The sequence below is a fragment of the Pezoporus flaviventris genome, unplaced genomic scaffold, assembly GCF_033815535.1.
Source record: "Pezoporus flaviventris isolate CSIRO_AGI_PZ_B2104156 unplaced genomic scaffold, CSIRO_AGI_Pfla_v1 ptg000066l, whole genome shotgun sequence".
Taxonomy (NCBI): domain Eukaryota; kingdom Metazoa; phylum Chordata; class Aves; order Psittaciformes; family Psittacidae; genus Pezoporus; species Pezoporus flaviventris.
Window position 1 is genome coordinate 8,835,886 of NW_026892614.1, and position 27,974 is coordinate 8,863,859.

General features: G+C 41.8%; 1 protein-coding gene and 1 long non-coding RNA gene across 3 annotated transcripts in view; one reads left to right on the forward strand and one right to left on the reverse strand.

Moving 5' to 3' along the window:
- The first annotated feature begins 237 nt into the window (after nucleotides 1-237).
- OPN3 (opsin 3) lies at nucleotides 238-24,419 on the forward strand. Its single transcript, XM_061471172.1, has 4 exons — nucleotides 238-680; nucleotides 9,454-9,773; nucleotides 10,879-11,130; nucleotides 22,006-24,419. Exons 1-4 carry the CDS (start codon nucleotides 329-331, stop codon nucleotides 22,267-22,269), a joined length of 1,188 nt encoding a protein of 395 aa, XP_061327156.1. The 5' UTR covers nucleotides 238-328; the 3' UTR covers nucleotides 22,270-24,419.
- Nucleotides 24,420-24,465: 46 nt separating this feature from the next.
- The window catches only part of LOC133278425 (uncharacterized), a 29,774-nt gene continuing 26,265 nt past the window's right edge, over nucleotides 24,466-27,974 (reverse strand). For both annotated transcript variants that reach the window (XR_009746549.1, XR_009746550.1), the window contains exon 3: nucleotides 24,466-27,969. This is a non-coding gene — a long non-coding RNA (uncharacterized LOC133278425). The remainder of the gene's footprint in view (nucleotides 27,970-27,974) is intronic.

Genomic DNA, 27,974 nt, shown 5'->3' on the forward strand with positions numbered 1-27,974 from the left:
CACTGCTGAAGGCAGCCGTGCCGAGCCAAAACACACAGAGAACTTTTTAGGGAAGATGAGAATACAGCCACATCCCAGCCATGACGAGACTGCTCACCGCAGCAAATAACAGAATGAGGGGAGCTACTTGTTGGGAAGGAGCCATCCGGCACCAGCGTGTGGCGGCAGTAAGGCCCCCCTCGGGCGGGCAAGGGTGAGGCCACTCTAGGGCGCGCCCTCAGTGGGCGGGAAGCCGGAGGGGGCTCCTCCTCCTGCCCTCACTAGCTCTCTGCTATGGGGCTAGGAGCGGGCGGAGAGGTTTATCTCTGCTGCGGCCGGTCTGCGAGCCATGCACTCGGGGAACAGCACGGGCACGACCAGCCGCCCGGAGCCCGCGGCGGCAGAGCAAGAGGTGCCGGGCGAGCGGCCTCTCTTCAGCGCCAGCACTTACGAGCTGCTGGCGCTGCTCGTCGCCACCATAGGCGTGCTGGGCTTGTGCAACAACTTGCTGGTGCTGGTGCTCTACTACAAGTTCAAGCGGCTTCGCACGCCCACCAACCTCTTCCTCGTCAACATCAGCCTCAGCGACCTGCTGGTGTCTGTCTTCGGGGTGAGCCTTACCTTCATGTCCTGCTTGAGGAGCCGCTGGGTGTGGGACGCTGCCGGCTGCGTCTGGGACGGCTTCAGCAACAGCCTCTTCGGTGGGTGCTGGGGTCACGGTCGCCTCCTGTCCCGCTGAGTCTCTCCTCCCGGCTGCCCGTACTCTCCCTGTCAGCTTTCCCGGGGCTTCCGTCCCCCCTCCTGCCTGTTCCCAATCGTCACATACCCCCTCCCCAGCCGTCGCCTCTCCCCCGCCCTGAAGCGACCGCCTCGTCCCGGGAGTTTACTTCATCATCCCTTCGTCCCCTTTCAGTCAGCTCACTCCGTCCCCCGCTCCCCTCTGGGAGAGGCGCTTTCCCTCCCGGGGAGAAGGAAGAGTGAGGAGCAGCAGCTGTGGTGGCTGCCAGGGAGAAAGGGTCGGGTCCCCCCTCCTGGCGGCTCCGCACGGCAGAGTTCTGGGAAGGTCGACAGCGCTGAGGAGAATGACGCGTAGCAGACATTAAATTCATTGGGAATCCGTTTCGGCCTCCAGCCCATGCCGATGTGACGGGAAACTTAGGGAAAAAAAGCAGCGTTGTTAAAAGGGGTCTCCGAGTTGGCTGAGTGCTGCTCGGACAGCACGAGGTTGTATTGTATGTGGGGAAACGCTGTGGTCAGCGGGCGAGTAGCGCGTCCGACCTTGATGTCAGGGCCAGCATTGCCCTGCCCCGGTGGCACGGCTGGAAACGCGGCTGCACACCGCGGCAGTTCTGCCTGTCCGCCTCCAACGCTGCCCACCCTGCGGCAGTACCGCCAATTCCTCTGACCATATGCGAAATTCAAGGACTGTCGTAGCAGTGGCAAAGGAATACGGCTTTGCTTTACTGATAAAGGATGCTGCAGAAGAGCAAGGGTTGTGTTTCTGGTGGTGAAAATGGCTATCAGTAGCCAAATCTAAAGCTCATGTCGGGTACTTTTTTTCTGGGAGAGGTGTGTAAGTTAAAGGTGGATCACAGTGTGCCCGTGCAATGTGTATGCGCTGAAAATTGGCTCTAGTAAGGCAAATGAAAGTCTTTAGTAAGCTTTGTAGTTTTCCTGCTGAGTCTTTGTTTCACATGGCACTCTGGTCTACCTTTGGGTTGCTGGAACAAAGCAGATCAGTCATGATCACAGTTGATGGAATAGATGGGAACCTAGCTGACAGCTGATTTCCACTCATGATTGGGAGACATAACAAAGTTTGTTTTTTTTGTCACAGTGTATTTGGTATATATGTTTATGTTCATCATGACTCTTTTTCAGAAAGAGGCAGGAGAACGTAGGTGTGAAGCTGTTCTATGACCTTCATGCTTGGCCACACTGGGGCTCCTGGCCAATGCTCACACAACAGTGTGATCATGAGAAACTGCATGGCCCCATGAGTAAACAATTACAGATGTGGCATAGAGCCAGATGTTTTCTAAGCGTATAAAAGCAGGACTCTCTTGTAGCCAAATCTGAAGCCTCACCTACAGGTGGACGCACTGTGCAGGAATTTTCCCAGCTACCTGACACTCCTGGCATTGGCTGCAATGGGGCTTCCCAGCTGGAAGTGTGGGCCTGGATGATGATTCAGTGGTAATTGGTGATGTATTTCTTCTTAATTTGCTCTCTCTATGCAGCAATGATTTGACACATTGCTAATTTTGCGGTATACTTTACTCTTTTTTACTATATATGTGTGTGTATATATGATTTGCTTTATAGTACTTATTTACTATATAGAGATATATACCTGATTTGGATTAGTGTGCTTATTTAATAAACCGTGCATGTTGTATAGCTAGTGACTGGTACTGCATAATGCAGCAAAAACCTTATGGCTTGTATGGCTTGGAAGCTGTGGTGGATGCAAGATATAGTTACCCCCTTGTGCAAGGTTTGGTACTGGATGATTTCTGTGGTACACAGCTCTCAGACATTTGCTAGTGTTACCAGGGAAAGCAGATGTTCATGTTCTGAAACTTTTCAGTTCAGAAAGTGGCAACAGAGCTACAGACTGCGTCTAGGGATAACTGGCTGTATTTTGTGTTCTTAGCAATAGTTCCCTTCTGCATTATGATAACTTTATCACTCTGCAACCCCATGTAGTAATACCTGCTTGTGTTGTGTTGTATAGCTCAGAATTTGCTGTTCGTGCTACTGTTGGCTGCTTTTCCTGGGACTGGAAAGTTTTTCATTGAGCCTTTAGTATATTCAGAGTTCTGGTTGCTACAGTGCAAAACGGATCATTTTGACTACTGAACATACGTCCTTGTACACAAGTAGAATCCCTATTTTCTTATTTTACATTAAAATTTGAAGTCAAGATACAGTTCAGGTACATATGTCTTCACAACAGAGGCCAGGAAAAGAGCTTCTCTTTGCTATTACAAAGCCATTCTTAGCATGCCGTATACTAGTGTGGGGAAAGCAACATAGATAACTAACAGACAAGTCTTTGATGACGTTGTTGTCTGTCTTAGACAGTAATCCCCATTTAATTAATTATACTGAGTTCCAGTATTTATTTTTTAATGGGTGGTGTACCCTGGTGGAATATGATACCTACTTCAATTAAGTGATGTATTTAAACTGTGAAGGTTGCTTCTCTGTGAGGTGTGCAGTCAATTCTATGCTGGTCCCACTGAGCCTGCCACCCTCTCGTTATGTAAAAGCTTTTAACTTTTCCCCTGTCTGTAGTTGACCAAGCTGTGAACAGCAGTGATCCGTGCAATCTCTTCATCCGATTTAGTAAGACTACTCGTACCTAAGAGGTTTGCTGTCTGTCACTGAGAGCATAAGTTTTTGGGTATAATTGCTAGAGCAGACACTTGGCAGGTAAACATACCCAAATGTCTTTAAAGTACAGATACCCTGTAACCTGAAGCAAGTATTTGCGCAATACAGGCTCAAGGCATATAATCTTTGTGTGCATCTTCTGCCTTTTCACAAGCAGGTTAACAAGAGTTTTTAAAATGACAGTGATTGTTGCAGAACTTGATGTGCACAAGAGAAGTTTTTACCCTGCCCATTCCCAGGCAATGGATATCTGCTTTAATGCCTTCTGTACATAGAAATAGGTTCTTACTTCTGAACAGAAGTAAGCTAGTCTGATCCTGTGGAATGTACATATATAACTTTCAAACATACATCACTTCAGCTACAAGAAATGGCAACCATCTGCCAGTAGTGTTCTTCTAATACTTTCTGTTATGTTTAATTAAGCAAAGGAAGAAAAGAGTGGTAAAACTGAATAGTAATAGAAATGGTCTTGAGAAACAGGAGTAAAAATCACATATCTGAGGCAGTCTCTGGACAGAAGATTGCATAGTAAGGGTGTACTTTGGGGTTGGCTTTCTATTATTAAACTTCCATTGTTTGTGATTAAAAGGCTAGTGCTACTGAAGTGTGATTAGAGACATTTGTATTTCCTAACTGTAAGCTATTCTTGTAAGGGAAATAAGCACTGCCAGCTTTTAATGTCAAGTTAATTGAAAGTATTATGACCCTTCTGGACAAGTCGCCACTGGCATGTGGTGGGTTGATCCTGATGAGCTACCAAGTAAATGTTAAGATCCAGGTGTATACTCCCTTCCAGTAATGTGAACTGGATCATGGGGAATTTTGTAAGCAGTCTTACTTTTCCCTAGAAGAGCTGCAGAGTGTATAGCTGAGGTTATGCTATTTACTTGTTTCAAGGCAAGCTGACTACCTCCCTACTCCTTCCTTCTGTCACACACATATATCATGCTGAAGTAAGGATTAATTGCTAGAGACTTTCCTGTGGACCTGGCTTTAAAACAAAGCAAAGCAAAACCATTTTTCTGTGTATAATTGTTAGCTATGTTATCTAAGACTTTTCACACTGAAGGAATGAGGCCCTGTGCCACCCTCTTGTGTTACTAATGTATGTTATATGCACTGACTTAATCTCACTAAAAGCATTTTATATGGTCAGTCAGCAGATGATTTTAGGATCTTGTGTTACAGACAGATGGAGACTCGGTGTGCATTCAGCTTTAGCAATTTTTTTCCAAGCGAGTTGATCACTTGTGGGATTGAACATGGAAGAGATGTTAATTCCTCTGTAGTTTTATAGGAGAGGTGTATATAAAACATACAAGTCTATTATGCCTAGAAGTGATTTTTGTCTACCTAGATTTTCCTGCAGATGCTCTAATTTCTTGAAAATTCAGAAGTGATACATAGCTATTGCCTAAAACATATCATACACCTAATTGCTGAATTTAAAAAGACTGGTTATATGTTTTGTAATACACAGCTGAAGACTGAAGTAGCACCTTGTCTTGGACAAGTTGTTTCAACTAAATTGCTGCTGCCTAGCTTTTCAAATGTGAATGAGGCAAGGGGGATTTCAGAAGACAGGCTTTCCCCTCTGATCAGTATGCAAAATAGTAATTCAATATTTGGATGTAGGTCAAGGATTAATTGATATAGAAAATATGTTCTTTAACAGAAGTCATGGTCTGTCTCAGAGTTGAATCTCTTTTGCTACATTATGCCATAGCATAATTTCTTCCTCTCCTCTTTGAGAGAAGAGACTGGGGAGAACTTACAGTACTTAAAAGGGGCCTATAATAAAGACCGGAAGAGACTTTTTAGCAGGGCCTGTTGCAATAGGAAGAGGGGTGATGGTTTGAAACTAAGAGAGGGAAGATTCAGGCTGGATGCAAGGAAAACATTCTTTACACTGATCTGTTATGGTCGAAATTTGTCTTTCAGTTTGATTTCTGAGCATGCAAAGAAGTAAACTGGTAGTTTTATTTTCTACTGCTATGTATTTCCATCCTTTCCCACCAAAAAGTACTGTCTAGGATATTGAGTATAACAAATGCTGCTTGAAACTGTCCCTTGACATCAGTTAACTCCAGCTGAATTACATTTAAACAAAAATGTATAAATTCTCCCTTCCCAACTTCTCATTTAATTTCCTCATTTGAGAGGAAATTTTCCTTCCTTGCAATCAGTGCAGCAGAGGTACAGGTTATTGCCCAAACCAGATATGAGCGACTCATAAAATTTTATATATTAGTTTTAGTTTGTGTTTTATAGAAATACGGTTGAACTTAACACTACTGTTAGCATATGGAAAAAACTTGCAGACTGACAAAATACGCGTTACACACTGACTGTGGCAAGTTGTCTGAACAAACTTTTTCAATATCTTTGTTGCTGTGAATGTTATTAGTTTGTGTCATTACATGTGGAAGTGGCAGGCATATTCGAGCTCTTGCCACTTAGAGTCCCTTGGGCATCTTCTGCTTTTATGGTTTTGCAGCTTCATAATGGAATTTGTTGCCACAAAGTGTGCACACAGAATAGCTGAAATTCCCAGTAGTTGGAAAACTCAAATGACATATAAAGTTTCCAGTCATTGTTACAGATCATTCAAAGATATTAAAGTCAGTTTATACTGACTGATACTGGTCTCGCAATGAGGTTATTCTAGTTATGTGAGGTAATCTGTGCTGCTTCTCTCTCAGAGCTTTTGTTAGACATGTTGAATGTGCTTTGGTTGCATGTTGATGCAGAATGGAAAAGATGTATAGTGGGGAGGAATTCAGATTTTTTTTTATGTTTTAGTCTTGTTCTTCCCTATACTGAAGTTGTATTAAAAAACCAAGGACATCCTCCATCCCCTAGTGAAAAACTGGACCTTATGATCCATTGACATTTAGTGGAACATAAACTCCTAAGAAATGTTGACAATTCTGAAGATTCTACCTATTGAGATTTTTTTTTTTTTTTGGGGGGGGGTTTGTACTTTAGATTTAGGAACAAAAGAAATAGTTGGAATATCTACAAGCTGGAAAACTGTTACCAAGAATTACAGTCATTATTTTGGTCAAAAGTAAGAGCTCCCCAGTTTGTGGTGTAACTGAGAATTGTGCAGTTGCTTGTATTTTGAGGGCTTAAACAACTTGTAGCATTTGAAACCTTGAAATCCCAGGTTTAACTTTCAAATTACACAGACTTTACAGTAAAATCAAGGTAAGTTTTATGACCCCAAGGGTCATCTGGTCCAACCTTTCTTGGCAAAAGCACAGTCTAGACAACATGACCCAAAACGCTGTCCCGCTGAACCTTAAGTGTCCAGTGTTGAGGAGTCCACCACTTCCCTCAGGAGATTATTCCGATGGTTGATTGTTCTTGTTGTGAAAAATTTTCCTCTAGCGTCCAGTTGGAATCTTCCCAGGAATAACCCCTCATCTCTTTCATGTGACCCTGTGTAAAAAGGGAGTATCCCTTTTCTTTGTAGCCACCCTTTAAATACTGAAACATGGTGATAAAGGTCTCCCCTGAGCCTTCTTTCCTCAAGGCTGAACAAAACCAGTTCTCTCAGCCTTTCTCACATGTTTTCCCAGTCCTTTTGACATCTTTTTGGCTCTTGACTGGACCCTTTCCAGCCTGTCCACATCTCTTTTGCACAGCAGGGACCAAAACTGGACACAGTATTCCAGGTGTGGCCTGACAAGCACTGAGTAGAGTGCTTTGTTGATGCAACCCAGCATCCTGTTGGCTTTCTTTGCCACAGCTGCACACTGTTTACTCTTATTAAGCCTATTGTCCACCAAGATCACCACATCCCTTTCCAGAGAGCTGCTCCCCAGCTGGGCAGATCCCAGCCTGTGCTGCACTCCTGGGTTATGTTTTCCCAGACCTTAACAGTTGTCCTGTTGAACTTCCACTGCGTCTTGTCAGCCCACTCCTCCAACCTATCCAGGTCTCCTGGCAGGGTGGCCTTCCCCACTCCATTTGGTATCATCAGTACACTTCATCAGGGTACACTAGATCCCATCACCCAGGTCATTCATGAAGGTATTAAATGGCATTGGGCCCAATATTGATCTCAGGGGGACCCCACTAGTGACAGGTCTCCAATTTGAAAAGGAGCCATTCACCATCACCTTCTGGGTGCAGTCAGTTCCCCACCCACCACACAGACCACTTGTCTAGACCGTAATACAGCAGTTTCTCTAGGAGGAGGCAGGGGGAGACTGTATCAAAAGCCTTGGAGAAATCCAGGTAGACAATGTCCAGCACTGGCCCCACATCAACTGAGCAGGTTGTAGAAGTCAGGTTTGTCAAGTGCGATTGCCCCTGGTGAATCCATGCTGGCTTCTCCCAGTTACGTGCTTCATTTGACTTGTGAAAGACCCCAGGAGGATTCATTCCATAACTTTCCCAGGGACTGAAGACTGATGGGCCTGAAATATCCTGGATCCTCCTTTAAGCCCTTCTTGTAGATGGAGGTGACATTTGCCTTCTAGTCTTCTGGGTTGTCCCCCAGTCTCCATGACTTCTCAAAGATTATGGAGACAGACCTTGCAACAATGTCAGCCACCTCTCTTAAACCCTCAGGTGTACGCTGTCAGGGCCCATCTATTTGTAGGTGTCAGGCTCCTGTAATATTTCATATATGAACTCTTCCTTCACTGATGGTGGACCTGTGTTTGCATCAACCTGGATTTTTGTTTCCAAGGCCTGGGATTAATGTCAAGCCCAGGAAATATGTAATATTTCCATATGTAATATGGAAACAGTTCTAAAACATTCCTATGCAGTGTAATGGGTGTTTAACTGAAGTCGTAAGAGTTACTCTCTAGAATTTCTATGTTAAAAAGATGGACAGTCAAATCTGCAAATTTACAACCCTAAGTTTTCTGCATTCTATGGGAGTAAAGTAGTGTGAAAAAGAAGTGCATGAAATATTTTATTGGTTTTGGTAACATTAAAGGAGGGAAAGAAAACAAAACAAGAAACAAACCCTGTTCAGTCTTCGGTATGCCTCTGAGTTAAATAGCTTCAGAAATGCTGATGACACTACTCAGAAATTGCTCCTCTGACTATTTCTGTTCCACTCGGCAATGTCTGAATGCTGAGAGATACTGCCTGTATTTCAATTTGCTCATTCAGTAAAAGCAGTTTATTGGTAGTGTCAGGATAAGGTAATGCTGAGAGCTGAAAAATCTCTGATTTATGGCATAACATGTTAGTAAGTGTACAGTGGGGTTGAAAGAGTACACAGATAATTGAAAATAACACTGATATTTTTATGATATCAGCAAGATAGGAAAGGACACTCAAAATAACCCAATGTCTTACAAGTGGGACTCCTTCAGCAATATAACACTTTCCTGGTTGTTCTTTGGTATGCAAAGACTCTCGAGAAATCTTCAAAGAAATTGGAATTCTCCTAGTAATTTTGGTCACGTTAAAGGTGTATAGCTATGCTCAGTTGTTGAAGGCTTTCTCTGACTTGAGTCTGAACTCTGAATTCCCTAGGTTTGTAACAGATTTTGTTATTGCTGAGTATCTCATTTCTTTATGGCAGCTAAATCTCAAAAAAAAAAAAAAAACAAAAAAAAACAAATACCCCAACCTTAAAACAGTTCCCCCCCCCTCCCCCCCGCCCCCGTGAAGCCCACCCTAAAACAGACAACCCCCCCTAAAACCAAACAACCCAATGACAACAGTAGCAAACCCTTCAACAACTGTTAACAGAAGAAGCTCAGTGTGAGCATGATCTCTCACTTCATGAAGTAATATTTAGGAAGAAGTATTGGCTTGTTCTATTTTATTTTTTTTCCTTGTCCTTCTTCATGGTTATTGTATGTCATGGGTCACGTCAGCACCCTTCTCTGAGGAGTCTTAAAGTTAGTGGTACTGTTTGAGTTAGTAGTTAGTGAGTGATGGGGTGTTAACCAAAAAGTATATTGGTGTTAGATTCACAATATGAGCCAGCTAATTGTGAGTTAACCTGCTGGCAAAGGAAATGTTTATTAGGAGGACTTCAGTCCACTTTGCAATGTTTGTGAGTAATTTAATTGATTTTCTTTATTTTTCTTACAGGAATTGTTTCAATTATGACTCTCACTGTTCTTGCCTATGAACGCTACATTCGAGTAGTTCATGCTAAAGTGATTGACTTCTCTTGGTCTTGGCGGGCTATCACATACATCTGGCTCTACTCATTAGCCTGGACTGGAGCACCTCTTTTGGGCTGGAACAGATACACACTGGAAATTCATGGATTAGGTTGCTCCGTTGACTGGAAGTCAAAAGACCCCAATGATACCTCCTTTGTAATCCTTTTTTTCCTTGGGTGTCTAGTAGCACCTGTGGGGATCATGGCCTATTGCTATGGCCATATTGTCTATGCAGTAAGAATGGTAAGTTAATTCAAATAAGAGTTCTCTTACTGTAGCATTTTCAGTGAAAAATGCTGTATATTAAGCTTGGATCAGAGTCTAAATTCACACTCTTGCTTCCTATTCCAACTTTTGAATGTTTAATGTTCATTCATGTCAGGTACCAATAGACAGGATGTAGGGTTGGAGGAGAACCAACCTAAAGACACCAAGATCTATTTGTTGTGTAGTTTGACAGGGAGGTAGTTTAAGGAATGCTCACACTCACTAACTCACATCAGGGTTTTTTTTTGCCTTGAAAAGGGGCAAATATAAAACTGCAGTTTTCCTGATCAGAGAACTGTCTTCTCCTCACCACTCCTGAGAAGACAACCCTGTAAAACTCTTCCAAGTGGAGATTAAGCCCTGTTAAAACAGTTTCTTATGTTAAGGCGACCCATTTTAATTCAGTCCAGATCCTTGTGTCAGAAAGTGTTAATGTTTTGTATTCTGTGAATAATTAGCATGGATCCCTTCAAGTTTGTGGTCAACAGTATTGGCACAACAAATAATTGTTATGGAGAACACTCACATGCATGTCCCACATCTTTTCCTCATCTTATGACTCATTCAGATAACACTGGGAACCGGCTGCCTAGTGTTCTGCTGTAAATGGAGTTTTCATAATTGCAGGGTAACAAACTAAGTGGCAGAGCAGTACAGAAAAATCTATTTATGCAATTATCTTCTCTTTAAAGATTGCTGATGACACAGATCTGCAGGATTGTCTAACTAGTCAGACAAAGGATCACTAAATGTAAACTGAACTTGCTTATGCCAGTGGGTGAGAGCAAGTCAGTTTTCTAAAATACGTGCAGCATGTTTTGTTACATCACTGGATTTGTTGTTTTCCAGCAGATATGCTATCCTGTTTTTCTTCTAATTATATTTTTACACCTAATATACCCAGTAAAAGTCTGGTATGCGTGACATAAAATTCCAGAATTGTGGTTCATATGAGAAGATATGTAGTGTCTGTGCCTAAAACTGAATTAGCAGATTAGTTATAAAGAAATGTAGAACTATTAATTTTCAAGTAAACTATAGAGCTATCGTACTTCACCATTTTATTTTTTTTCTTCTGCAGCTTCGCTGTGTGGAAGATTTCCAGACTGTTCAAGTGGTCAAACTTCTAAAATATGAAAAGAAAGTGGCTAAAATGTGTTTCTTAATGATCTCCACGTTTCTTATTTGTTGGATGCCCTATGCAGTGGTTTCCCTCCTGGTAACGTATGGCTATAGCAACCTTGTAACTCCAACAGTAGCCATCATCCCATCTTTCTTTGCGAAGTCAAGCACTGCTTATAATCCAGTCATCTATATCTTCATGAGTAGAAAGGTAGGTACATTAAAGTAAATCAGATTTAAACTTTTCAATTGGTTATTCAAATAAGAATCTTTAATCTGTAAATCTTAATTTTTTTTAATTTATTTTTTAATTTGAACAGCTAGAATAAATGGTAAAGATCTGGTATAATTAAAATCCCTGATGGTGATTTAAATACTACCTTATCAGAAACTGATTTTAAATGTCTGAATTTACACATGAGCACACACATTAAAGGGAAGGGGAGGGGTGTCAAAATTTGTGTCTGGTTTTGGCAGTTTACCCATGAAATGGATTACACCTAGAAAACCTCATCTGAATCACTCCCTCATCACAACAGAAATCCACCGCAGAAAATTCATAATATCCAGGTTTTTTTAGGAGATAAAAAGCCTGCCTTTGACTTTTCTATTATTGCAACACAACGATTGAACAACTCTGCATACTATTTCATGTTACACCAGTAACAATTTTCAGAGCTACTATTCATTGCAGCACCTCTAAAGAAAGAGGCTAAACACATACAGACCCCCCCCCATGCTTCCACAATTAGTTCTACTTTATTCACTCCAGCATGATAATAAATATAGCATACAGATATGAGCCTGAGCTATGAAGCCAAATAGAAACCACAGCAATCACAGTGACTGTCTTCAGCCACTATAAATTCCATTCTATAAACAATCACTCCCTAGGCTGTTTCCCCGCCCAGCCTTGCACCCATGCCCACAAATATTCTCTGGCTTGCTCAAGACGCAGGTGCACTGTCAGCAATCTTATTCTTTAATTATCCACTTAGGGGGAACAGGACAGCTTGCAGTTCCCATATCTCCCCCTTTTTTGTGTTGCACGATCAAGGCGGCAAGCACTTTGGCTTTGGTTCTTTGCAAGCTGGCAACAAGTCTCCACATCAGATGGAGGAGAAGCAAAGTAAAGTGGTGGTGTCCAGGCTCCAAAGACAAGATCTCACCAATGCACTAGCCAGACGTACTGGGAGCCTTGGGAACCTGAAGATAGATGCTGTTACTTCCAAAGACACAGTCCTTGGCTTTCCTTGTCTCCTTCTCTGCTTCTGCTTAAGGAGTCTTAAATCACACAAGAGCAGCTTCTTGATATTAGCATTTGAAGATGGAAGGTTCAAATACAATAGTTACTTATTGTATTATTATAGCTTATAATAGTTATGCTAACTTCTGCTTTTTTATCTTGAGGGTGATGAAACCTGCTTTAGGTGACTGTGCTTGAGCAGGATATTTGGACTAAATAATCTCTTGTGCCAACCATAGGCTGCTTAGCCTGCCCTTCCCTTCTGAATGGCCCTCTTATAACAGAGGAGGCCACCTGTCACAGCAAGATCTGGCATAGCATGTGTTCCCAGCACTCAGTGCCTACTGAGTTACAGCCAACAGTAGAGCTAAAGGTTCTTCTTGGTGGCAAACACAGAGGCCAACCCAGCCTTGTTCTTGACTGTACTAAGAGGCATTTGGCCAGCCTCAGTCCTTGCACCTCATTGTCAAGGCAGAGTTTCACCAGCCTCATCCAGTAACAAGTCACTACCATGGGAAAGCACACACAGATTTACATTAGCAGTATAACTACTACAGGGTGCAGCAGTACATTGAGGGTAGTAGTGACAGTGGAGGACCAGCCACAGAAAACTTCCCACCAGTGATGTTCTCCCACCTTCTTAATTTGTTCTGTTACCTGCTTTATAACACTACCAGCATGATGTACAGTTATTAGGATCTTTCTAGCTTCTGCCTTAGCATATTCTAGCAGCTACTGTAAATTTGCATGCTCGACATCTCTTTTACAAGTGAGAAATCCATACTGATAGGGGTTGGGGTTTTACTACGATATAGTGTGTAGTTTCTTACTAGCAACTGGCTAGTAAATGCAGGTGGTTTATACATAAAATCATAGGCTCTAATAATAGCTACATTGCAAGCACATGTATTTGAGTTGTTAAACGCAGTCTGGTTATAGACTTCATTGATTTGCATGTATTATTATTTGTCTCTCAATTGGAGAGGCATCAATTTGATGGGTGGACCACTCTGTGGATAAAGAACTGGCTGGATGGCCTCACGCAAAGAGTTGTGGTCAATGGCTCAGTGTCTGGCTGGAGACCAGTAACGAGTGGTGTCCCTTGGGGATCGCTGTTGGGACCGGTCTTGTTCAACATCTTTGTGGCTGACATGGACAGTGGGATTGAGTGCACCCTCAGCAAGTTTGCCAATGACACCAAGCTGTGTGGTTCGGTTGATACCCTGGAGAGAAGGAATGCCATCCAGAGGGACCTTGACACGCTTGTGAGGTGGGCTGATACCAACCTCATGAAGTTTAACCATGCCAAGTGCAAGGTCCTACACCTGGGTCACAGCAATCCCAGGCACAGCTACAGGTTGGGCAGAGAAGAGATTCAGAGCAGCCCTGTGGAGAGAAACTTGAGGGTGTTGGTCGATGAGAAAATGAACATGAGCCGGCTTCAGTGTGCGCTTGCAGCCCAGAAAGCCAACCACATCCTGGGCTGCATGAAAAGGAGCGTAACCAGCAGGTTGAAGGAGGTGATCCTGCCCCTCTACTCTGCTCTCATGAGACCTCACCTGGAGTATTGTGTGCAGTTCTGGTGTCCTCGACATAAAAAGGACATGGAACTGTTGGAAGAAGTCCAGAGAAGGGCCACAAGGAGGATGACCAGGGGACTGGAGCACTTCCTGTATGAAGACAGGCTGAGGAAGTTGGGGCTGTTCATTCTGGAGAAGAGAAGGCTGTGTGGAGACCTCATAGTGGCCTTCCAGTATCTGAAGGGGGCCTATAGGGATGCGGGGGATGGACTCTTCATTAGGGACTGTAGTGATAGGACAAGGGGTAACGGATTAAAACTTAAACAGGGGAAGTTTAGGTTGGATGTAAGGAGGAAATTCTTTCCTGTTAGGGTGGGGAGACACTGGAATGGGTTGCCCAGGGAGGTTGTGAGTGCTCCATCCTTGGCAGTGTTCAAGGCCAGGTTGGACGAAGCCTTAGGTGATATGGTTTAGTGTGAGGTGTCCCTGCCCATGGCAGGGGGGTTGGAATTAGATGATCTCAAGGTCCTTTCCAACCCTAACTATTCTATGATTCTATGATTGCTAGTTAAGCCAGAAAAGTATTAATTGGAGAGGACTCCATACCTACAGCGCTCATCACAGTACTTGCAGTTTGATGTAGACTTCTCAGTTGCCCCCAAGTAATGTTTTGCAAATCTTTCCTTTTTCTCTGTCTCATTCTGATTGGGGTCTTCAAGGTCAGCTCTAGCATCTGAGGCACTGGGTTCTTCAACTTGTCTGTCCAGCTCATGGTTTGGCTTGACAACCTTTGCAGGCAACCACTGCAGACCTGCAGGTAGGAGGGCACAAGCATACCCCACCCCCAGGTTATCAGCTCCACAGGCCCTTCCCGTTTCTGTGGCCCCAAAGGGTCACGATACCACACTCCAGCACATTCAGAAGGTGGAGTGTCAGAGGAAAATGTCATTGTAGTGCAGTGACAGGAGTATTCATGCAAGATTGAGTGCAATTCAAAAAATTCAGTGTATAGATGGCATTGTCTAATTGTTCTTGAGGGACCATATTCCCCCTTTTTTGTTTTTGTAGCATGAATTTCAGAACAGTGTGAGCTCATTTCACAATCCCCTGGCTTCCTGTAGAGGACTGGGGAATACCAGTGACATGCATGACACCCGATTGTTGTAAAAATAGTGATAAAGCTAATGAATTATTCACAGGGCTATTCTCTGTTTTCAGCTGGGAAGGAACTCCTCAGGTAGCATATGCATGTGTTAAATGTTGGATAACATCACGGGCCTTCTCTCCTTTATGGGCAGAAGCTGAAATCACATGTGAAAATGTGTCAACAGACATATGAACATATTTAAAGGCACCAAAGGAAGCGATATGTGTAACATTTGTTTGCCAAATCTCATTTGCCTTTAAGCCATGAAGATTTACACCCATGGCAAATGAGGACTGAGCTGTTGACTGACAGTCAGGGCAAGACTTGACCATTTGCTTTGCTTGAGAAGAAGACAGGTTAAACTGTTTCTTTAAAGCAGAGGCATTCTGATGAAAAGAGGAATGTGAAGTGGCTGCAGAAGTAAATGCTGAGAGTTAACAGTCAAGGAGTTTGCTATGTCTACCCGCAGTTAAAAGGGCCAGGCAGGTTGGAATGCAATCTAATATGACCAATGAAAACAGAATATATCCTAGTTTCCAAACAAAGTTTTAGCTTCAGCAAAATGTCAGTGCACAGTTATTGATTTAACATGCTAAAAGGAAGGCATGATAACAATCAAACAACATATTCTGAGTCACAAACAATATTTAAGGATTCTGCAGGGAACAACTGTAGCTCATGCAAGACTGCAGCAATTTCAACAAGCAGTGTAGAGTCATCCACATGTATAACAGAGGATTGCCAGGAATCATTTTCAAACCAAACAACAGCAGCTTTGCTGTTTTTTTTCTAGAGCCATCAACAAAAATGGTTTTAGCGTCTTGAATGGGTTGCGTTTGAATTACGTATCACTCCTGTAGATCAAAATCTGAAAAAGCTTTTAGCAATTTATGTTTTGGAGTACCATATTTTTTTTTTTTCCTGTAAAGTCTGCTAACACTGTTTGGAAAGAAACAGACTGAGGAAAAGGGACCTGAAAGTCTGTTACAGTTAATGGTAAATACAATTCTTCAGGGTCGTTGCCTGTTAAATGTTGAACCCTTGTACAGCCTTTGGCGACTAAGTCAACAATCATATTTAATGGTTCTGTCACAGTCTTTCTCTGGGTATGTGGTAAAAAAACCCATTTAAAAAAGTAAACAGAATTACTGTTGATTTGACATCTAACTCCTAATGGCCTTTGTTGCGTATTAACAACAAGCAGAGAAATTGGCAAGTGTAAATGCATTTTATCTGCCTGTAGCATCTCAATTTTTTGAGTCACTGTATTCAAAGTGTCAATACTTTTAGGGGTAAGCTGACAAGGAGAATTCAAGTCTGAGTCCCCTTGTAATAAATCAGAGAGTGGTTCAAGGTTGGCATTAGTAATACTCAACATAGGACCCACCCAATTAATAGTACCTAAGAGCTTCTTTAAATCATTCAAATTTGTGATTTTGTTTGCCAATTTTATCTTCTGAGGCTTTACTGTTTTTTTTTCAGTTAGCACCCACCCCAAATATTTCCAGGGTGGCATTTTTTGTATTTTTTCCTGGGCAATTTGTAGACCAAAAGAACATAAATTTTCTGCTAAATGATTAACGTTACTTTCTAAATACTGTTCTGTTTCTGCACAGACCAAAATGTCATCCATATAATGATAAATTATTGATTCAGGAAATGTGCTCCTAGTTGGTGATATAGCTGTGGAAACTACTAGCTGACAGAGCGTTGGACTGTTTGTCATTCCTTATGGCAAAATAGTCCATTGATAGCTTTGAATGGAGCAGCACAGTTGACTGAAGGCACAGAAAAATCAAAATTATCTCAATCTGCAGGATGCAAAGGAATTGTAAAAAAAGCAATCCTTCAAATCCATAATGTAAAGAAACCATTCAGGTGGAATCATAGTAGGATTAGGCAAACCTGGTTGTAAAGCCCCCGTGGGTTGCATTACATTATCAGTTGCAAGCAGATCTTGTAAGAGTCGCCATTTCTCTGATTTCTTTAGAATTGCAAAAATGGGTGTGTTCTAGGGGCTAGTAGATGGAACAATATGTCCTGCTTTCAGCTGCTCTTCAACCAATAAATGTGGTTGCTCCAATTTTTCCCCTTTTAAAGGTCACTGATCAACCCAAACTGTTTTTTCTGTTAACCATGAGAGTTTGAGCATGGGCTTCAGATCAGTGAGGATAAATTTGCCCCATCTCTGGTAAGCAACAAATTCCATTGCATTTGCAAATCTCACCCCACAGATTCATAGAAACTGGGAGTATACATGGTTGAAAATCAGCTACAGCACCGTCCGGTGCAATAGCTTTGAGGACTCGACTACTTTTAAAAGGAGACTGCATACCTCCTATTCTGGCTACTGTTGCTAAAGTCTTTTCAAAGGGCCAATCAGTCAGCCATTGAGATTGTGAAATAATCAAAACATCTGCCCCATCATCTAGTAATCCACTAAAGTCTCTATTCTCTATTTGCAAATTCAATAAATGTTGTTTCTGATTAATGTCCTGGGTCTAATAAACCTCAGCTTTTCCACAGCTTCCAAATCCAGAGGTATTCCTTGTGTTAATTTCTACTTTTGGCACCCAATATGGAATCAAAACAAGTTGTGCTAGTTTTTGACCTTTTGGAATTTTACAACTGCCATTTAAGGAAGATGCTAAAATTTTCGTTTCTCCAGTATAATCTGAATCTGTTACTCCTGGATGAATGTTTATTCCTTGGAGAGTTGTACTTGAGTGTAGTAACAAAAGATCCATAAACCCCTTTGGTAAAGGTCCCCAAACATTGGTAGCTATAGCTTTAACAGTGGCACAATCTAATTGGGTGTTGGTGCTTGTTGCCACATCCAAGCAGATGCTGCCTGTTCTGGTAGCTGCGACATAGGAGATGGAGCATTTGCTGGAAAACCCCTGTTGTTTTGAGGGGTATTAGGTTTTGCCGCACCCCTCTTGGAGTTTCCCAACAAAGGATTTCCATCCTTATCAAATTTAGATTTACACTGATTGCTCCAGTGATATCCTTTCTTGCATCTGGGACAGAGTTGAGATGGTGTTTTTTCTTTCTGCTTTTGTTTCTTTTGGGGACACATTTTACTAACATGTCTTCCTGTCCACAGTTAAAACATTTTTGCTGACACATGTTGAGTTTTGATAATGCAGCAGCCAATGCAGAAGCCTTATGAGCCTCCATACCTATATCCTGACATGTTTTAATAAACTCGGCGATGTCTGTAAACTTTTCCCTGACTGGGGCTAAAGCAGCTTTGCAATCTCCCTTTGCATTTTCATATGCTAGCTGAAATAAAAGCACACCAGCACCCTCAGGATTATCAATCTGCCTTTGTATAGCATTGCTTAATCAGTCTATAAAAGACAAATAGGGTTCCCGAAACCCTTGGTGAACAGTTGCGAAAGAAGTAGTTTTCTTTCTTGATTCACGTACTCACCTCCAGGCTTGTACAGCCATATGAGCAGCTTGCTGGATTTGATGATAAGGGTGCAACCATTGCCTGTTAACATATCAGCATCTATTGGTGTTCCTCTTTGAGCATTATCTAATATCTGTAAAGCCACTAAGTCACTATATTCCGATCTCCAGACGAGTATTGATCAGGTGTCAAAATTGTTTGCATTAAAGTGTGCCAATCCCATGGTACCATAGATCCTGAACTAGCCATCATTTCTAGCAGACCTAATGTATAAGGACTTTGAATTCCATTTTCCATCACTGATTTTTTCAATTCCTTAAATACTGTGTACGGAATACTTTCATGTACTGGTTGTTGTTGTCCCTGCCCATCTGTTCTATAAAATACAGGTAAAGTGAAAGCAATGTCTCCAATAAGATCACCATCCTCTATCCCCAAATGAGGAATATTTGATGTGAATACCTTTAATGGCATCAGAGGCGGATGTAAATTTGGCTCCTTTTCTGAATCTATGGGGCCAGAAGTAAAAGGATTATCCGGCTTCTCAGAAAAGATATTTTCATCCTTCTGTCCTTGCTCTTTCAAATTGTTGGTATTTTGGTAATTTGTTTTATCAGGTTTCTGAATTATATCGTCAGCAGGTTGCAAATTAGATAATGCAGAATAGACAAAACGCCATGTCACTATTAAATCAACAGGAACCTCCATACCAAGGTGATTTTGAGTTTGTAAATGTTCTCCCACTCTCTCCCATATCTGAGTATAAGATGACCCTGTTGCTGGAAACCAGTTGCAATTTGGTTTGACCCATAACAAAAGTTTCATTGCTTCTCTCTCAGACAAATGATATCCAGAGGATTTTAAAATTTGCTGTAAAACTTTCAAATACAGTTTCTGTTTGGCTGATTCTACTTGTCCCATTTTTCTAATGCAATGCCATGATTCCCTGTACAATGGGTGATACTGACCTGTAACAGGGAAATGGCGGTACCAGGAATTCCCTGTCGGGTTGCATGGACACTGCAGTGTCAAGCAGTTTAGTGCCTCACATGGGGCACCATTTGCAGTGTTTGTAAAGAAAGAGGCTAAACGCACGCCCGCACACACACACCATGCTTCCACAACTAGTTCTACTTTATTCACTCCAGCATGGTAATATATAGCATACAGATACGGGCCTGAGCTGTGAAGCCAAACAGAAACCACATCAATCACAGTGACTGTCTTCAGCCACTATAAATTCCATTTTACAAACAGTCACTCCCCAGGCTGTTTCCCAGCCTGGGCTTGCACCCATGCACACAAATACTCCCTGGCTTGCTCAAGACCCAGGTGCGCTATCAGCAATTCTTCTTCTTTAATTATCCACATAGGGGAAACAGGACAGCTTGCAGTTCCTGCATTCATAGCCAGAGTCTCATGTGGATGACAGTGAAATGTTTTCTGGGGACAAAAGCATTAACATGCTGTTAAGAAGACATACTTTTCCATGAGAAACAAATTTATATTTTTGTCTGCTTTTGTGTTCTTCATTATGAAAAGTAGACTGCTGATATAATGGTGGTAATAGCTCATTTCAGTGCTTTACAGAGCAGAGAGACAATGGAAGTATTTGGAGTTATCAGTGGCATGCCAAATATATGGAAACTAGGGAACTACACATCTTTTTCTAAGTCATCAAGTTATAACCACTGAATGTTGGTGAATTTATTTAGACATAAAGATAGCTTCACCGTAACCCAGAACACTAACTGGAAGTGTAATGCACATTGTAAACTTCTGAAACCAAAATTGTATAGAGTTAAAGATATCTGGATTTTTATAGAATCACTTGAGAAAGGGTATAAAACCATGAATGATTGCTAGAAGGGTTTCCTTGGGATTTCATTGTCTTTTGGCTCATTATAGAGATGGAACTGTCTGAGATTTCCTACCTGGTTTGCAATTGCCATGCAGCAGCCTGGGCCAGCCAGCAGCCAGTGGGGACAAGGCAGCCAAGTCACTGGGTCTCATCCGCCAAGTGGGCAGCCAGGCAAAGGCCGTAGTGCAGCTCAGGCCAGGACTGAGGGCAAAGGTGGTGCTGTTTCTGAGTGAAGGCAGGAAGCCCCCAACATGCTGTCTTGCAGCTCCCCGCCTCCCCCAGCTCATTTCATAACAAGCTGATGCAAGTTTACACAGCTGCACGGTGTCAGAGCTGACACGGATATTGGGAGCTAATAATAGTCATGTTCAAAAAGGAGTATTTTTCAACAGAGGGATTTTGATTTTTTTTTAATACCGTGACACTGACTCTGTACCCAGATATCAGGCTGAGTAATTTATCTGAAAAAGATTGTGTAGGTTCTGATATCTAGAAGCAAATCAAACTGGGACCAGGAAAAATGCCAGTGAAGTCATAGCCAGGATAAGAACGAATCGGCTGAACACACTGATTGGAGATACAATGTGAAGTACTTCTCACTCACTTCTAATTCCAGATTAAGACCAAAATGATATTTTCACTCATCTTCTGGGATGTTTTGCTTTTAAAAGGAATTCTAAAACCAGTTCTTCTCTAGAATATCCTTCCTCTATTTGACTGTTCTAACATGCTTGTGCTTTCTCACTTCTCTGCTACTCTGAGGTAAGACATCATCTCCAAAACCTTAAAGGCTTCCACATGACCATTCTCTTGCACCAGATTGTCCTTCTCTATCACCTTGTAACTTTATAGATCCCCTTCCCAAAAGGACCTATTGCCTCACCTGTGTCAGAATAGCATTAATTTCCTATGAGAAAACCTTGTTCCAAACTGGCATGTTGGAGAGTTTCTTGCATAATAGTTGGAAAAACAAATACCCATGCAGGATAATACAGAATGATTTTTTACACAGCTAAATAGAAGACTGTTAAGAAAAATGTCCTCCTTCCTTTTCAGGGAAAAGGTGGATTGTTTCTTTCCCTGCCCTCTTTGTTGCTGTGTGTTTTTTTTCCTTGCAAAACCAGAGAATTTCCCCAAAGGATCATATTTGAGCTTTAGATGTGTGAAGATGTGGAACTGCTGAGTGAGTGTATCTTTTAACCCCCATACCTGAATCTTTGCTTTGTGAAGGGTGACCATAATTGGAGCATGTGAAACAGTGCTACTGCTGGAATTATCATTCTTTCTCCTGATATGAGCTTTCAATAAATACTTTGCATTAATTTAGACACAAGGTCGAACAAACTTCCTGTATCATAAGTGGTTTCTAGTTAGCTGAAAGACTTCTATTCTCCTCCATATTCAGTGGGAACACTTTAGTTCTGTGTTACCAGCCATGGCAATTTCATTTTATGTCTGTGTCCTTCAGTGCTTTTCTTAACATTCCAGACTCTGGAATTAAAAGGAAGAAAACACTTTCTGTCCCCTTCCTCCCCTTGTTTCTTCCCTCTGCATCCTTCTGTGAAGTGTTTATGAGAATATCTTCCCCTGCTAGATCAAATGTGTGACCTTTGAATACAGGAACAATGCCTATACCCCCTAGGCTGTGGAGCCTAGACCCTGTGTTCTTTGCAGATCTTGCTGCTGGTGAAATATTCAGTTGCACTTCAGTGCTCCCTACTGGCTAGGTGATCCTAAAGATACCCACTAAAAAGCCACCATATTTGTTACAGAAGTCTGTTATTTTGAGTCATTTACTGTACTGCTGTCATCACTAGATCATATGTGATAGTGAACACTTAGGAAGTGAACACTTAGGAAGTTGTAACTTCATTCTATATATTCTCTCTTGCAGTTTAGACGGTGCCTCTTACAACTCCTGTGCTTCCGCCTGATGAGATTCCCGAGGACCATGAAAGAGACGCCAGTGACAGGGAATGATAAACCAGTACGGCCGATAGTTATGTCTCAGAAAGCAGGAGACAGGCCAAAGAAGAAAGTGACTTTCAGCTCTTCCTCTATAATTTTTATCATCACCAGTGATGAAACTCGGCAAATAGATGACAACAGCAAACATGATGAGACAAAAGTAAATGTCATTCAAGTAAAGCCACTATAGGGATGAGTTAAAGAGATGTGAGAATGAGATGGACTTCAGCCAGTAGACTGTTTAGGTTGGAAACCAGTTTTAGTGGCAATGCCTGTGGACTGCCAAGGGAAACCTCATTCTTAAGCTGTGAAATACTGAAGGGATTCTGCATCTAAGGCTCTGCAGGCAATTCAGTTTTGATCACAGTACTGAAATCTCTTCATCTGTGCCAAAATTGCTGATGGATGTCTTTACTATTCATTTTCTTAAAGCATATTGTAGGACTTCTATTCAGGAGATCTTGGTCAGGCTGGAGGAATGCACAGACAGAAATGTTACAAAGTTCAGCAAGGGCAAGTGCAGAGTCCTGCGCTTGGGAAGGAAGAACAATTCTGTAGCACAGCAGGCCAAGCCCTGGCTGCCTGGGATGCAGCTCTGTGGAAAAGGATGTGGAGTCCTGTTACACGAGGACGTGAGCCTGCAGTGTGCCCTGGTAGCAAGGAAGGGTAGCAGCACCTTAGGCTGTACTGACAGTATTGGAGCCAGTAGTCTGAAGTAATTATGTCCTTGATTCAGTCTTCAGTGGACCATATCTACATTACTGCATCGACTTTTGGGACCCCAAAGCAAGACAGATATCTGTAAACTGGGGTGAGTTCAGTGGAGTCCCCGAAGATTGTCAGGGGTTGTAGTACCTTGCCTTGTGAGGAGAGGCTGGGGGTACTCCTCTTTACCAGCGTGGAGATGGAGCATCCTCACAGGAACCTAATATCAGCCTTCCAATAGAGATGGGGAGGTTTTCAACAAGATGGAGCAAGGCTCTTCAGGGCAATTCATAGTGGAAGTATCACAGACAATGAGCATGAACTGAAATAAGAGATTTGGGTGAGTAATAAGGAAAAGGTTTTTCACCCAAGAATAGCCAAACAATGGAACAAGTCATACTAGAGGCTTCCCAAGGTTCCTTTAGTATGGTGTTATAAGGGAAGAAGGAGGAAGAATGTTTGAGGTTTCCTACAGTTCAGTTGGTCTGAATTGGTGCTTTGCAGTGTAGGGGGTGAGAAAAGTGATGTCATCAATGACTGGGACTACAGTTAAACCAAAAGGCCTGAGAAAGCTGTCCTCTGTGCCCAGCAAGCCATTCTCTTGGTGCTATCTGGTAGGACCCATGAGATACATAGTGAAGAAAATCCTGCCAATCAAAGCATCAATGAAAAAAGGTCAGTGAAAAGGGAGACTTGGTTTGGGTTTTGTTTTTTGTTTTTGTTTTTGTTTTTCAGTTATTACTATTATGTGCTTTATGCATCTGTATCTTACATCCATTTATTCTGTACATGAACAGAACAGGACCAGGAACATCATCCTGTATTAATCCTGAACCTGCTCTGGCATTCTGGTGAAAGTAACTGTTAGGCAAAAGTTACCTTGCTCTTCTCTAATTGTAGTTGTAATGTGAGTGATGAGAGATCTAGTTGTAGTGTAAGTAATGATTTTCTTTGAGCTCAGTGAACAGAACAGATAGAGAATTTTGTCCTTTTTTTTACACATTTTAAAATATTGTTGGTACAAAATGGTGACAGGATTCTGTCCCAGACGTGGCTTCCTGTCAGCATGGGGTGAGTAAGAGAACTAATTTTTAATTATGGCAGTTGGTTCTCCACCGCATCCATTGCACCAGTGTAATTTCTCTGCCTCAGTCTGATAACAGGCAGTATGGATCTGCAACATGCAGCTTTTCGATCTCTGTGAAAGCTGTGAGAAAAGTAAGAAATTTCTTGTTTCCTCTGGGGACAAATCTTCTGAGAGGTTCAGAGGGAATGTGCACAATTACTGTTGGCACTGTAGCTTAGTCCTCTAGTCAAGAATGAAGCTTAAAAAAATAAATACAAAAAATCAGGGTCTAAACGTAGAAGCTTTCAGCTAGTGTTCCTGGGAGTAGGGAGTGACTTCAGCTCAGAACAAGTGACATGGTGCTGTACCTGTGCTTTTGAAGAGGTAAATTTGTTATACATGCACCCCTCCAGAGCTTTAGCACTGGTAAACAGGCTCTGTGTTGTGTTTAAAAGTGCATCTGGAGTCCACTTTGGTTTCTGGATTAAATCGTATAATCTGAGAGAAAACAGATGGTGATATACTCGTCTTTGTTTCTTTCATATTTGTTATTTTTAATTTATTTAGTTTTTAAAATATGTTATTTTAAATGCGCAGAAAGTTGTCTTAACCATGTCAGATATCTGCTCTTACTGAAGCATGTTCATTGCAATTTCAAGAACTACGTTTTCAGTCAGTGATCACTACATCTATGCACATTCATATTTACAAATGGAGAAAGATGTACATTAGCATTCCATGTCATTATTCCATCCTTTTAACAAAATGTTTGGTATTTTAATGATTTCTGTATAATGAGTCTTCAGTGAGTGATTAAATGTACTTTATTTATATCAATGTGTTCTCGGTGAAGTACTTTTTCCCCCACCAAGAGGGAGATGGTTTGGTATCGTTACTTGTTAGGTACTGCTTGAATTATTGAAATGGCATTATCTCCTGAGAAAATAATAGCATTTCAGGATTCCAGCTGACCTTTGTAAAGAACAAGGAACGAGTATAGTGTCTATAAACTAAAAATACCCAAGATTTATGAAGGTCAAATTTGAGTAATTAACAACAATATATGATTTTTAATGATTGATGTGCAACGATTATTAAAATACATAGCACACTAACAATTATGTAATATATGAAAACTAAACACTAAATATTGTTGTAAAATTGTTATCTTGGCTACTTTACATAACTTGGTGGCCTAAAACGATAAATCTTGTGAAACATTTATGATAACTTGTTATAGCCCGTAAAGCTTCACTAGCTTTGTAAATGTACCCATGTGAAGTTAGCATGCTGCAGTCCTGTTTGCTCGTCTTAAGCTTAACTATTTTCTGTGGGTGGCTGCAGCACTGATGCAAAATTCACACCCTGACACAGAACTTAAGCACTGTAGCAGTGAGGCTTTTAATATCACCAGGTTATTTACAGATTTTTTTAAATCTCTCTTAAAAAATTCAAGTCAGTCTTTGTTCTATTCTAGGGATGTCACAACTGGCTAGTTTAGCAAGGACTCGTGGGACCTTTCTCTCCCGTTACAGGGAATGGAAGAGGAAGATGGTTAGCATTAACATTTGGACCATTAGCTGTTCCTAAAGTAACAGAAATGCAAACTAAGAAAGAGAGGGAGAAAGTGCAAAGGGCAAAAGGACACATTATTTATGAAGATTTTAAATAAACTAGTTGGTAAGAACTTTCATGATCCTGTCATCAAAGGGAAGTGGCAGGTGTGGTGAGTACCATGACAGCCTCAGAGCCAATTAATTTCTCTTAATGATGTTTCTTGATTTCATGCATTACTGGAAAAATACATATGATGATTTAGCTAGGATGTTATTTGTAACCTGCAAATGCAGGAACCTTGGTTAACTTGCTGCCCAGCAGCTGCTGGTCCCAGACTCTGTTGTGAGGCATTTCCACATCCCTTTCATGCTGAGGAAGGATCCCTTCTCATCCTGTGTTATGGGGCAGCCATGAATCCTGAAGCTGTATCCACTGACTGCTGCTATCCATTTGCTGCTGACCTGGGTCTTATGGAGGCAAGGAACTGTGTGATGTGAGTTTAGATCTGCTCCACAGCCTTGTGACCTTCCTCCTTTTTCAGCTTCCAGAAGCATCTAGTTTTATGCTCCATGTATCTGACTTTATACAAGAGTCAAGTCTTAAACTACTTACACATTATCTTTTATCACAATGATTACATCAGTCAGCAGATCAGTATTCACATGCATTATCCTTTGTGCTCCTGTCCTTTACGTAATAGTGGTATCCTGCTGCTATTTCGTGCTAGAATACTGCAACAGCTAAGTGAAATGGATATTTGAGCACTATATTGTGCTAAGCCATCCAGAAAGAACAGCCTTTATGACTACATTTATCCTTGGCTTATATCAACAACCTTCCGCTCCAGAATGGAATTTCACTGAATAATACTCAGAGGTAAGAGATGAGAAAAATCTGACTATGATGGTAGAAGATTTCACAATCTCATATTTGACCCACATATAAACATCCCAGGTTTAAAATATCTCTTGTCAGGTATTTTATTTCTTTTGACAGCCTATTTCACCGCAGTTAAGGAGCCTTATTTTTTTGTCTATCACAAAGGAAAAAAGAGGAGGAGGGCGGTGAGGCTGGAACAGTCCCAGAGGGTGGGGATGCCAGCTCCTGCTGCTGTTAAAGGTTGGCAGTAGGTGCCCCTTTTGAGTTGGACTGCTACTTGCACATGCTCAAGTCCCTCCCTCTGTGGCAGCTAGAGCAGGATGAAAAGCAGGAGAGAGAAGAGCACAGCTGATCTCCCTTTCTTTTGCTGCAGGCAAGCGGTTCCGCCTTGTCCCACTTGTCTGACACCCAAGGCCACTTTGCCTGCTGCTCTGACCTGGCTTGGCTTCTCATTTATCCAGTGCAAGCCAAACATTATGAATGAGTTTTTCTCTTTCTCGCTCTCCTTACCAGATTAGTATTGAAGAATTACTTGTAACGCATTAAAGCTGGAGAGGAAATTAAATTGATTTTCAGTACAAATTAGAATGCAGGTTATTAGCAACAGACTTGGCATCAAACGCAGCCTGGAGCTGGCTCTTCTGCCTCCCCTTTGCTGCATTTTCAAACAGCGTTTGCGCTCCCTCTTGTGGCTTGCTCAGGCCAGTGCCTGTTGACAGGAGAACGAGCCTGGCCTCCTAAACCCCTGTTTTCATTACACATGTCCCCTGCATACGGGAAGAGTCACTATTTCATGTCTATTATATTTAGTTTATACTGAGTATGCTTCTGTCTTTGAAAAATTAGGTGAAATAGATATCTGTAAGTAATAGGAAATCTGGCCTGTCACAGTGATAATTTGAGGAGCTTATGTCTTTGCTCGTTCTGGAGAGTGCAGTCAGATAGGAGGCTGGTTATATAGATTGTGCAGGCATGGTGCTGGAGCAGCATATTAAAGTGCTTCTAAATCAGTTTTTTGCCTTGCTGAAACTTTGTCCAAGTGAAGGTAAAATCCCATCTGTTACTTGTCAAGGCAGCCTGAGGTCTGCTCTGAGGGAGAATAAAGTGTATGCGTGCTGGTTAGCCATGCTAGTTTTAACCAGTCTATCTTTATGGATAGATGATTGAGACTGAGGCCAGGATACAGTGTAGAATTATTAAACCTTACATACTAACTTCCTGGTTACCTACTGGCACTTCTTTATTTATATTAAGTTTCCAGGTGTAGCTAAAGTGGGATTTTGTTCCTGTGATGGATGGATCTCAGGCAGCAATTGGAAAATACTCTTATCTTCACCTATCCAATTGTCTTCATGGTTTAGGGAATTGACTTGCATCAATACACCCTCAATATACTGTGTCTTTCATTTGCTGTGCTGGTGTGAGGTGTGTATTGAATAGATGGCATGGGCCATGGCTTATACCTTGAACAGTGCCTGTGCAAATTCCATCTGCAATTAGTCTTTTCTAAGGCATGCTGCAGCCTTCAGAAAGAGGTACTTACACAACTGGGCAGTATTTTCTTTCCTTATGCCAAATACATCTTTATTTTGGCACTCTTTCAGTAACATGTTTGGCAGTTGGGTCTGAGGAGAGCTTAAAGCATGCTTGATGGGCTGTTGAACATGAATTCTGATTATCCTCCTAGA